This window comes from Dreissena polymorpha, unplaced genomic scaffold (assembly GCF_020536995.1).
Source record: "Dreissena polymorpha isolate Duluth1 unplaced genomic scaffold, UMN_Dpol_1.0 chrUn014, whole genome shotgun sequence".
NCBI lineage: Eukaryota > Metazoa > Mollusca > Bivalvia > Myida > Dreissenidae > Dreissena > Dreissena polymorpha.
This window is the reverse complement of record NW_026273328.1, coordinates 197,800-211,426: the sequence shown is the minus strand read 5'-3', so window position 1 is coordinate 211,426 and position 13,627 is coordinate 197,800. Positions and strand designations below refer to the sequence as shown.

Here is a 13,627-nt window from a genome sequence, read left to right as displayed (position 1 = left end):
CTTGAAGCGTATCCGAGCCATACACTTAACACGTTCCCTCATACAAAAACAACAAAGGGCAATAACTCTCTGTGAAGAAAGAGAAGGGTTATGATTTGTGTGCATGCCATTTATTCACATTGATTTCTGCACACCCATGAAGTTTTATGTTGAAGGTTGTATCATATCTTAGATATAGCCTTAAAAAGTTCAATCATTCAAACACAACAAACTGCACTAACTCTGTTTAAATAATGTTAAGGGTTATAGCATTAATATCAATAAGTATCAATAAGTATCACGTTGAAGTGTTGCATGGTATCTGGGATGTAGCCCTGAAAAGTTACATCAAATAAAAAACGCAAGAAATTGTAGGGTTATGGTTCTTGTTTCATGTTGATATCTGATATATAGTTTCTTAGATACTACCCTAAAAGGTTTTGTGACAGACTGACGGACGGACAAAGCCAATTATATATCCCTCCGCCTTGTGTGGGGGGATAAAAACATATCATATAAGTTATACAATTCATCAATGATAACCATCATACCTCTAGTAAATAGAAGCACAGGATCCACAATATAAGTTATCCTGTTACATCAGTTCAACCAACATAACTCTACTAAATACAGATACAAAATTAATCATATTCGTTAATCTGTTCTTTATATTATAAACAACATAAACAACATACCTATACTACCTTGAAATGCAGATAAAAAATAAAGCTATTTAGATGTCATGTCCCATCATTGATTACCAAAATACCTATACTAAATACAGGCAAAGAATGCACCATGATGCTTATCCTGTTACATCATTTATACCAACATACCTATAGCAAATACAGGCAGACAATCAATCATATAAGTTATCCTTTTACTTCTACATTTACAAACATATCTATAGTAAAAACACGCATATAATGAACCATAATAGTTACCATGCTTAAACAAAGATAACCAATATACCTATATTTCATACTGGCAAAAATGCATCACGTTAGTAATCCTGATACATCAACAATTATAACAATACATAGATATTAGCAAATACAGACACAACATGTACCATGTGAGTTATCGTGTTATAACATTGAGAACACACATACCTGTGGTGAGTACAGACACACCATCCACAATACTTAGTATCCTGTAAAATCAACATTAGCAACATAGAGCTTATAATATTAGCACATAAAAATATGAACACAAATGCACAGTATTGGTCTTCATGCTACCACACTGAGTAATTTACTGTATTGATAAATTTTATACATAAACAATAAGCAACATACCTATAGTAAATAAGACAAACAAGACAATTTGTTATCATGTAACTTCATATATGACAACACCACAAATAGTAAAAACGAAATAAAATATGTACCTGCGACATCAACTATTAAAACAACATACCATAATTGATAAAGTGACGAAATGTACAATTTACTTTTGCTATTTCCAACATACCTATAGTAAATACAGGCACAAATACCCCAGCAGGGATGGGTAAGGTATTGCAAATAGCAGCCATCCAAAACTGAAACAAAACTCATCAACTTGTTAACACATTTATGACAGGCATAAAACAACTATTCAAATGGAAAAATGTATGATTGTCAAACAAAACAATACATGTGCGATTAAAAAGATCTTTAATTTACATAAAGATTAGGAGAAAATCTAACTCTTCTGATATTGAAGCAAGACATAACTGATTTTGTTGGGATTCTTTCAACATTTTTGGGAATATGTCCCATACCCATGTAATAGAAGAATTATTAAGAGTACAGCGTCAATTTAACTGGGGAAAGCAACAGTTGTAAGATTCCTTCATTAAAACTAGCACGCATAAAGTATTTACTTAAAATGTGTAACCAACATTGATTCCACCACAAAACATGTTTGCACAAAAAAAAACAACACTTTTATCTGTAACAGTAGAAAACTGACAAAAAGCAATACTTCACAGTCACTTTCCCTTTCTTTACCAGCATCTGCACATTAAGGGCGTTTTACTGAAAAACTTTGAGCCAGATTCAACCATTATTTATTGAGGACTTAAACTTAAAGTTTATTGAGGACTTAAACTCTTTTCATCATCTAAAACATTGAACTTAATTAATATGGATATAAGGAAAAGCTGCAACACAAAATGTTGGGACTATATTGCATATTATATGCACATGCTAAAAATCTTGCAGCTAAAACTCCTTTATTTCACACCATAAGGTATTAAACTGTACACTTTTAAGCACAATAACCCTAGTTGTTCAAAGGGAATTAAAAACACAAGCTTATTGAAGCAAGTATGACCCAGTAGACAAATGAAATGCTGAATGCTTTCCATTAAATCATAACACAGTTATTACATCGTCAACAGTTTTGATTGTAAACTCAACACAGGAATTCGGATTTGGATTTTTCATAAGATGACTTTTTAACCTTTCCCATTCGATGGAAGTCCAAACTTCTATATTTAGTTTATATAATTATGTTTAAACCAGAAGCAAAACTTTGCCAAAACTAAACTAAACTTAAAACCCAACAGCTTTTTTAATGCATAACGATAAAGTGGCATACATGTAGATGAATCTAACATTATTATCAGTAAATTATTTCATTATGGAAAATGAATTATACCAGTGTAAAATATACTGCACATAGAAATGTAACATTCTTAGTAATGAATTCTTCCTAAAAATACATAACACCCGTGAAACATAGGTAATTGAATTTTTACATAATTGCTAATGAATTACTGGCAATCTAGAAAATGAACAGGATAAGTGTAAAATAGATTGAATTTTGAGGTAATAGAAAACTCATATAACCAGTGTTTTATAGTTATTGAATTCTTAGATCATATAAAATGCATAACTGCAAAAGACCTGTGTGACATATATGCATAAAAATATTAAATTATTGGTTATGATATACTCCATCATACATGAAGATGATGCAAAAGACAAAAGTAACATATTTACATAATTTTTATACTATCGACGATAAAATCGTCATTAATAGAAAATGCATAAGACCAGTGATTTTTCCATGATTGATAATGCACAGGAGCTCTGTAACGAAGATATTGAATTCTGACATTATTGATACAGGATTTGGCCATTATAGAAAATGCATAAGACCAGGTAACATACAAGTCAAGAATGCGATTATTGACATTGGACTGTTCAATTATAGTAAAATCATACAGACAGTGCATCATTGATATTGAATTCTTTAATAATTGATAATCAATAAGACCAAAGAAGCATTGATATTGAATTATTCCATTATTGATAATGCATAATACCAGTGTATCACAAATATAAATTGCTTCCATAATAGAAAATGCATAAGATCAGTATTATAAAAGAAGATAGATTGACTTGTTAAATTTGTGATCATGAATAAGACTTGTTTAATATAAATATTGATTTTTTACATTATTGATGATGAATAACACTAGTATAAAATACATATTGAAGTCTTACGTAATTGATAATGCATTAGACCAGTGTATCATATATATTGAATATTATATTATTATTATTATTAAGTAATTATTTTATTATTGATTATATAGTCTTCAATTATTAATAATATATTCTTCCATTATTAATAATGAATTCTTACATTAATTATCAAGAATTCTTCCTCTTTTATAAAGTCTTCTATTGATAACTTCTCATACGACAAGTGTTGCAGAGATACATAATTCTTACATTATTGATGATGAACAAGACCAAGGTGACGTAGATGTTGGTGGAAGGGTGGTTCCAGTGGCCTAGCATGGTCTCGTCCTTAAGACTGTTTGGCTGGTTCTCTGTCCACGTGATGTTGCTGAACAACTCATTTAACGCCTTTTTGTGGGTAAGCTGCAAAAGACAATGAGGAGTTCCTACTGTTTTCTTCTTTTCTAACATACACAAACATGAAAAAATAGGTTTGGCAACAATTCAACTCTGAAAATGCAATAACATAATTGTATCTTCTTAGATCAATGTTAAGTGGTCAAGCAAAACTAATTTTACATTTTGAATGGCCATTTTAAAATCAGTATGATGATTGAACATTGTAAACCATTAGTAACTGGAATTGTGTCACATAAAATGATTTCCCCACACCACAGGTTTGTGCACAGGCAAATACTCTTTTTTCCAACAGTGGACAAAAATACATCTTACCATATTAAATCCAAAACTAAAAGCAGTCAAATTTCCTTTCATAAACATCAGCTTCACGAAGTTGTATAAATACTATAATTGAATTTTGTTTTAAATCCAATCATTCAGTCATACCTCGTGACATAAGACATTCCTGTTGTTACAATCATATCATGTCATTACAGACATACGATATTAAAATCATCTACACATTAAGGTTGTTCAATTGTTAAACTATCATTTAGGTCAATAACATTGCTAAAAGAAGTATAAAGCACAAGCTTTGGGACACACTGACGTATGGACAGATAAGTACAACTGGTAATACCTCCGTTGGGCAGAAAATTACTCTACAACTCACCATAGAAGCAAAGAACTGGCCAAGGCCTCGAGGGAATGTACAGGACACGACAACAAGAGTGATGATCCCTGGGTAGATAAAGCGACTGAAAGCAGAGAACAGAATGATGATCCCTGGGTAAATAAAGCGATTGAAATCAGAGGACAGAATGATGATCCCTGGGTAGATAAAGCGGCTGAAATCAGAGAAGAGAGTGATGGTCCCTAGGTAGATTAAGCGGCTGAAATCAGAGAACAGAGTGATGATCCATGGATAGGTACAGCGGCTTAAATTAGAGAACAGAGTGATGGTCCCTAGATAGATAAAGCGGCTGAAATCACAGGGCAGAGTGATGATCTATGGGTAGATAAAGCGGCCGTAACCAGAGAACAGACTGATGATCCCTGGGTAGATAAAGCGACTGAAAGCAGAGAACAGAATGATGATCCCTGGGTAAATAAAGCGATTGAAATCAGAGGACAGAATGATGATCCCTGGGTAGATAAAGCGGCTGAAATCAGAGAAGAGAGTGATGGTCCCTAGGTAGATTAAGCGGCTGAAATCAGAGAACAGAGTGATGATCCATGGATAGGTACAGCGGCTTAAATTAGAGAACAGAGTGATGGTCCCTAGATAGATAAAGCGGCTGAAATCACAGGGCAGAGTGATGATCTATGGGTAGATAAAGCGGCCGTAACCAGAGAACAGACTGATGATCCCTGGGTATATAAAGTGGCTGAAATCAGAGAACAGAATGATGATTTCTGGGTACATAAAGCGGCTGAAATCAGAGAACAGAGTGATGAGACTTGCGTAAATTAAGCGGTTGAAATCGCAGAACAGAGTGATGATCCCTGGGTAGATAGAGCGGCTGGAATCAGAGAACAGAGTGATGATCCCTGGGTACATAAAGCGGCTGAAATCGCAGAACAGAGTGATGATCCCTGGGTAGATAGAGCGGCTGAAATCAGAGAACAGAGTGATGATCCCTGGGTAGATAAAGCGGCTGAAATCAAAGAACAGAATGATGATCCCTGGGTAAATAAAGCGGCTGAAATCAGAGAACAGAGAGATGATCCCTGGGTAGATAAAGCGGCTGAAATCAGAGAACAGAGAACAGAGTGATGATCCCTGGGTAGGTAAAGTGGCTTAAGTTAGAGAACAGAGTGTTGATCCCTGGATAGATAAAGTGGCTGAAATCAGATAACAGAGTGATGATCCATGTGTATATAAAGAGGCTGAAATCAGAGAACATAGTGATGAGCTGGGTAAATAAAGCGGCTGAAATCAGAGAACAGAGTGATGACCCTATGGTATATAAAGCGGCTGAGTCAGAGGACAGAGTTATGATCACTGGGTAAATAAAGCGGCTGAAATCGGAGAACAAAGTGATGATCCCTGGATACATAAAGCGGCTGAAATCAGAAATCATAGTGATGATCCCTGGGTAGATAACGCGGCGGAAATCAGAGAACATAATGATGATCCCTGGGAAGATAAAGCGGCTGAAATCAGAGAACAGAGTGATGATCCCTTGGTCGATACAGCGGCTGAAATCTGAGAACAGAGTGATAATCCCTGACTAGATAAAGCGACTGAAATCAGTGAACAGAGTGATGATCTCTGGGTATATAAATCGGCTGAAATTAGACAACACACACACAAATCATTTATGATGAGTAGAGAGATGATCTCTTGGCAGATAATAGGTCTTATATGAGAGTATAGACATGACCCCTGTTAAACAAAGATAAAATACTGAAATTGAGTTGAATAACAAGTATATGCTGCCAATCCTTAGTAGATACCACCGCTGAAATCAGAGGAAATAAAACATGTATAGTAATGCCTTCCTGTGTCATTTTCATATGTACTAAGGCTCAGGGAATTGAATATTTTTTGGATACCAGGAGTCAAATGACCCACCTGGTTGAAACTTTAAAGGGGCAAATGTAATTTAAAGGGTCAGAATACACAGTTATTTTGTCTGTGTATCCTAGTTGAATTGACTGAAAATATTTCTTCTAATACATTTTCGCCAAATATTATGCTCTTTAACACAATTTGTATTATATAAAAGATATTATTTATAAATCGTTCTGGTAACATTTGCATCAAGATTATGCTAGACAGATAATTTGCAAGAGTCATGAGTGAGAAATTACAAAATGCTTGCATCAAAAAGCAGGATTCTGCTTTAATTGAAATATCTAACTTTATTATGAAGGGTTGTTAAACATATGTGTATCAAAATGAACATCCTTATTATTTTAAACTGGTTTAATACCTACTGGTATATATTATAATCCCAGAAAGTCTTGTAACTTACTTTTTCTGCAAAAATGCTGACATCTTTTTATGTTTCCTTGTAAACAATACGATTTTCCTGTGGCACAATATGAACAATGCCCCAATAAAGCCACAAGCTATACTGAAAAAGCATGTAACAAACAATTATGTTTATATCATATAAATCTATGCAAGTACATACATACTATGTATTATGGCATGTAATAATACCTATACACCAAAAAATAGTACGAAACACTGTTTAAAGGAAAAACATGTGTGATAATTTATTAAATATATATCTAAATTTACTTTCGCATTTAATATTTATCTGCAGAAATGGTAACTGAACATCATTTAGCAAAAAGATTGTATACATAACTGCCTTATATATCTGATTACTTTGTTTTATTAAAAAATATCAAAAAATAAGCAATATAAAATTATTAAGATATACTGTCTAAGCAACTTGAAAGTACATATTTGTTTAAAAAAATAATTACCCAACAAATGAAAATGCTAATAACTCCACAGGGTCGAATGGGAAGTCTGTTTTTAATGATGTTTGAAACATAGCAGTTAACGTTTCTGAAATGACAAAAATAAAAACATAATCAATTATGTTTGTTTTTTAATTTTCAAACATTTTTTATTTTGATTGATGGAAGTATTCAATTCCCGCCCATTTTGGCTGAGGTTGGCATTTTGTGTAAATTTTCGGGGTATTTTGGTTCTTTTAGGATATGAGGTTGCAACGTCACACAATGTAAACAGCTGTCCAATTTTATCATGACATGAACGTAAATATTAATTTTCTTTGCTAATTTAAAAGGATCTGATAAAACGGGTTATTTCATTACATTATGTTTTATATTTGTCGAAAACATATGTCAGTTAGCTAAACCAAATGCTGTCTTACTAACAACATTTCTAAATAATATGATATGACAAGACAAAATGTAATAGTGTCAGATCCTGTATGACAGTTTCTTCTTTTACCAACCACATTTGAAACAGAGAGTAAAGCGGTAAAATGTTCTTTTTTCACCTTTGTGTATATTTTAACACCAAAGCTATTGAGAAAAAAAATGCACTCCACCTACCTGTATTTTTAAACCCGAAAGCAAGCAACCGGAAGACAACGGCCCCACAAACAGCTCCGAAAAACCCTCTCCAATAGTTACGAACAGCAAAATATGTCGCTGTTACTTCAATACTAAATAATACTCCTGAAATGGACATGATGATAAAGGTAATAATTATTTGATAATAATGTATTTAAATGTTCAAATAATCAACATCCGTGACAATTTTGTTTGGACCCATGTTTGGAGGGATTGTATTATATATGTGGACCACATGGCTATCTCGAACTAGAGCTTTAAGACATGCAGGTAAACTCACACGCCAAACATCAGGTAAACATCTGAAAGTCTTAAGGAAAAAAACTCCAAAAACGGAATTATGGGCGAACGGACAAATGCGCCAACAGTGCGCCAACTTTATGCCACCATACCAGACGCATAAAAATAATGTATTTACATCATTCCTGATAAAAAAATATTTGCCGAGAAATGATAATCTAGCAAACTGACCTCCAATGGGTGCGACAAATGTGCAAGCCACACCTACAGCACATGCAGCTGCCAGCATCTCCGTCCTGCGAGACTCATTCTGCAACCATGGTGATAAGTTGGTCATTCAAGTAATGAGACGAGTCGATCATATAACAGGATGATTCAGTCAAATAATGAGATTGAGGAAATATATTAGAAAATAATGCCCCGCCCCTAGGCGGCTTTGTTTTTCAGCCAACCAGAACTCTTTTTCAAACATTTTCGATCGGCAGTTTAATGTGGCCTCTAGAGTGTTAACAAGGCAATTGTTGACGCCGCCAAACGCACGAGGCACGACCGACAAAAGGCAATCACAAAGCTCACCATGAGCAAATTGTGCTCAGGTTAGCTAAAACAACAATGCTTTGACTCCTAATTACCCGTATGAAACGGCATTTGCATGGGAAAAATTCAAACGCATCACACTTACCTCATAAACAGCTTTAAATGAAGTCAACTTTCCCAGCAGATTGGCGACAATGCTAGCGACATGTACAAACGGTCCCTGAAAAAGCATCAGCTCATCTTTAATAACCATGCTTACTTAGGTCAAACTCTAACAAACACAATTAAGAAAATAAGGGTTGTTTCCATTAGATATCCAGGTACATTAGACCATTACCACGAATATACTAAAATATCATGCGCTGCTTTATCCCAGGAATAGCAACCAGCAGCAAGGCTGCTGGATAAGATCGAGAGCACATTTTTCAAACAGGGTGGATCACTGCATTGAAGAATTTTTGTTGTGATTTTGGCGTGACTCCGACGGCGGGAACCTTAACGTTGTGAAGAAGTTATCTTTTTTATATACTTTTATTATTGTTATTTGTACATTTAAAACGTTAGCTTAAGGTCAAAACTAGATTGAGCTTCTCTTATCTTTAACAACCAAACTAAAATGATATTATGAAAGCCAACAAGTTTGTTTTGCAAAATTAAAGCATGCAATGCTTTGGCCACACAATGGCCTAGTTCAAGGGTGTATAACTCAGGAATGTATGAATCAGATGGCATAAAAATATTGTCTTGCACATGTACACTTCATGGGGATGACATATTTACAGTAACAATTGAATCGCTTTAAAAAATGTAGCAAACGTTGACTTCACAAACTTAAAACATTTATCAACCACAGTCTGACCAAACAGCAAATTCATGGTCAAACTTCTAAATGTACACATGTTTTTACCCCTATATGCGTTGGTATACAAATGCAAGTACAAACTTTGTCACACGTTGTTCAAAAACTAATGAAATAAAATGCATCTTTATGATTTAATCTCACACAACAATCAAACGTATATGTGGCTTTACAAATTCCTTTCCTATTATACTTCTTGCAAGAAATCTGACAAATCCACTCACTTCTTTTCCTAAAGGAAGCGTGCTCCCAAGTGAACAACAAAGGCCCACAACATTCGAGACAAGAGTCCTAAACGTGAGAAATTCCTTGAGCACAACGCCTCGCAATATTGTCTTCATTTCTGGAATGCCAGAACCTGTAAAACGCATATTTTGAATGTTAGTCTATGTTGAAAGACTAGGCCATGTTAGTATATGTTGACATTTTATACCATTTTAGTCTATGTTGACATTGTATGCCATGTTTGTCTATGTTGACAGTCTAGGCCATGCTAGTCTATGTTGACAGTCTAGACCATGTTATCCTATGTTAACCATATAGGCCTTGTTAGTCTATTTTGACAGTATAGACCATGTTAGTCTATATTGACAGTCTAGGCCTTGTAAGTCTATGTTGACAGTCTGGGCCATGTTAGTATATATTGACAGTCTAGGCCATATTTGTCTATGTTGACAGTTTAGGCCATGTTTGGCTATATTGTCAGTCTGGGCCTTGTTAGTATATGTTGACAGTTTATGCCATGTTAGTCTATGTTGAAAGACTAGGCATTGTTAGTCCATGTTGACAGTCTAGGCCATGCTAGTTTATATTGACAGCCTAGGCCATGTTTGTCTATGTTGACAGTCTAGGCCATGCTAGTCTATATTAACAGTTTATGCTATGCTTGTCTATGTTGACAGTCTAGGCCATGTTAGTCTATATTGACAGTCTTGGTTTGGTAGCTCAATACTTTAACCACCAGTTTGGCTAACAGCTGTTCATTTTTTAATCAATTTATTTATATGACTTAATTGTTAACTGTTTAATACATGTATATTACTTTTTGTAAGCTAATAGGTATGCTCGGATAATTTGCATATGTTTGATAGTAACAATTATTTTATAATATTGTATTTAGGTCTGAAGAAAAACAGACTATGTATTACAATAACTTTAGCAACTGGACCCAGCAAAACAGGTACCTAACACACATATTGTTTAGCTGCAACTGAATTTTCCGAAACAAATACTTACTTGTTAAACAATAATCTTTTAAACTAAGCTTAAATGCTAAAGAAAGACAAAATATCAATTTTGAACAGACAAACATAATGAGGGACATGTTTGAAAAACACAAACACACACACAATAAAATATCAGTTGGTTCCTTTCAAACAAAGACTGGTAGGAGATGCATACAAATATTGTAAACTTGCTTTTATGACGCTTTGAATAAATACAAGCACAATTATTGTTTGCAGATTATTGAATGGAATTATCTGAAAATGTTGTCTTATTGACCATATACTATTTTAAGTTGAATATTTCTTAAGCAGCCCTCAGGGTATTGTAAAGAAATGGTGCCTACCATAATCACTATGACATGGTCTTTAGCATAGAGCATTAAAGTAAATATTCTCTGCAATCAAGAGTCTTTTCACATTTTGCTATGAGCTTACCAAGTTTAAGTCTGTATCGTGTTTCACTCTAATTTAATTTCGTTTATTCATTGATGAGCTACACAGGTTTATGGGCGGAGGGGAGGGGATAGGTTGACAGATCATGTCTTCCGTTTTACAAGGGGAAACAATGTCAGGGAAGATATTGTCTGGACGAGGGGGGTTATGTGAAACATTATATTATCCCTAAACTAAGGGGCACAACTCAATCACCAATTACTCACGGATCTTTTTATAAGGTAATGTGTTGTACAACAGAGATGAAAATTGCTTATTTAGAGTGCAACCGACCCATACAGCTGCCCCCTTTGACATGGGAAAGGTTTAATAATTATAGCAAAGATTTGCCAGACAGTGTTTTGTTCAAAATTGTGTACAGTACGGTAGGGAGAACTATTCCCTATAGACAAAAAGTATATATTTTTCCCCAATAGGACCTAAAAATTATAAGTCTGAACAAATAGTTCATCTCCAATCAAGTTCTATGTGATGAATATGAGTACAATTAACATTAAAATAACAGTATTTCTCAATTTGAATGAAATTTTTAGCACAAAAACAATGTACTTATCCAAAAATGGTGAGAGTTACCTACCAATAGCTTGTGGAGACATGAGGTGTGTGAAGCCAGTGGCAAACATGATGAGCAGTAGGGAGTACAAGACCCAGCCCACGTACTGCAGAGGCACTTTGAATGAAAACTCCTCATACAGCAGCATCTTTGCTGAAAAAAAACAACATATGTTTTCTCGTCTTTAAACAAAATATATATGCACCGTGCTCTGCAAATACTAGTATAGTGCAGTGCACATAGACTAAACATGGATGACACTTTCCAACCAAAAAGGACTTTTGCTAAGAAGAGATTTCCTTTAGAATAAAAAAATAAAATAAAAAGGGAAAGTGTCTTCCCGTATGAGCCTGTGTGGACTGCATCAGCTAATCTTGAACAACTCTTAACGCACATGAACAGGTCAAAGAGCGCGACTCATGTACATAAACTCTTTCTTGTATCATCAGGTCAAGCGTTTATGTGAAATTCCAAGATATTGTTAAACACTTAACACCAGAGCAACCAATATAAATTCTCTACAACACAACCGTAAGCTGTTATTTTCTATCACAATATAAATGGAGCAAGGCCGAAAATATCCCTTTTACGTCATAAAAGAATTGCAAGCCACATAAACTACTTCACAAACCACTAACTTTTTTTCAAAAACTCACTGTCATTCATTTCCACCAATCGCAATGTACATCATGAAACTAAACAATAACATGATAATTCGTAATGCATTATACAGGCAATGCCAACACTTATGTTTCTTCACAAACCAATAACATGTCTTATTCTTTTAGTTGTTAGACTGGTTTGGCTAAAAAAGTATTAAAATTGTCATAATGAGAAGAAATTTGCCATAAAGTGGCAAAATTTATTACAGTAAATATTTATCTATTAAAAGCCCCGTACAAATCTGACATTCATGCGTATTGTGTGATCTTATAGTGCATGATTATGCTGGAGATTACAAAAGAAGCAACTAATATATAACCCGCGTCATTATAAAATGGGTCCTTTGCCGTATTATGTGAGCTTAGCTCCAGCCTAGCCTGCGCAATTGTGTAATATGGTAAGGAGCTTTGATGTCCACTTAAAAATCCCACATGATTTCATGGTTTTATTGGCAGACATTTTAGAGGCTGGGCCAGATCTGCAATGACATTTTTTGGCATGACGTGACTTATATGTGTCATACAAGACATCCATATCACTAATTATGGTTCACTTTGGCATTGGCATAGTGGATATGATGTCTGCCTAGTAACTGTGAGGTCACAGGTTTATTCCCCATTGTGCTAGTGTACTTTAGATATTCAAAAAGACACCAAGTTCTGGTCCTTCACAGGAAACAAACTCAAGAGCGTTTCCATAAGCCTTTTGCTTTTAATGCAATCAAGTGGAAATAAATAGGTTTAAGCTACAAACTTACCCTCCTGCAACTTCTCTATGACGTAGTCCATGGCAAAGCTGAGAAGGGCCATGATGATCCCAAGCAGTGCCAATAATATCCAGTCCTCCCCAACCTTCTTCACTACCCAGTGCCAGGTACGTACCACCCGATCTGTAATGAATTTAACTTTGTTCTTAACCCTCTACCACCGAGATACGTATTTTGGGACCGTATAACCCTATCTGTAATGATTTAACTTTGTTCGTAACCCTTTACCACTGAGATACGTGTTTTGGAACCGTACCACCCTATTTGAAATGAATTTCACTTTTTTCTTGACCCTTTACCATTGAGATACGTATTTGGGACGGTACCATCCTATCTGTAATGAATTTCACTTTATTTGTAACCTTTTACCGCTGAGATACGTATTTTGGGACCGTATCACCCTATGTAAGGAATTTAACTTTGTTCTTA

General features: G+C 34.7%; 1 protein-coding gene across 3 annotated transcripts in view; it reads right to left on the bottom strand.

The window, feature by feature from the left end:
* The window catches only part of LOC127863538 (chloride channel protein 2-like), a 56,099-nt gene that overhangs the window by 24,318 nt on the left and 18,154 nt on the right, over nucleotides 1–13,627 (bottom strand). For all 3 annotated transcript variants that reach the window (XM_052403086.1, XM_052403088.1, XM_052403087.1), the window contains exons 6-16: nucleotides 13,190–13,321; nucleotides 11,794–11,922; nucleotides 9,762–9,895; nucleotides 8,824–8,898; nucleotides 8,373–8,451; nucleotides 7,881–8,006; nucleotides 7,281–7,365; nucleotides 6,818–6,919; nucleotides 4,510–4,594; nucleotides 3,708–3,860; nucleotides 1,453–1,522 (exon numbers count right to left, since the gene is read on the bottom strand). In XM_052403086.1, coding sequence (XP_052259046.1) covers nucleotides 1,453–1,522; nucleotides 3,708–3,860; nucleotides 4,510–4,594; nucleotides 6,818–6,919; nucleotides 7,281–7,365; nucleotides 7,881–8,006; nucleotides 8,373–8,451; nucleotides 8,824–8,898; nucleotides 9,762–9,895; nucleotides 11,794–11,922; nucleotides 13,190–13,321 — 1,170 coding nt within the window. The remainder of the gene's footprint in view (nucleotides 1–1,452; nucleotides 1,523–3,707; nucleotides 3,861–4,509; nucleotides 4,595–6,817; nucleotides 6,920–7,280; nucleotides 7,366–7,880; nucleotides 8,007–8,372; nucleotides 8,452–8,823; nucleotides 8,899–9,761; nucleotides 9,896–11,793; nucleotides 11,923–13,189; nucleotides 13,322–13,627) is intronic.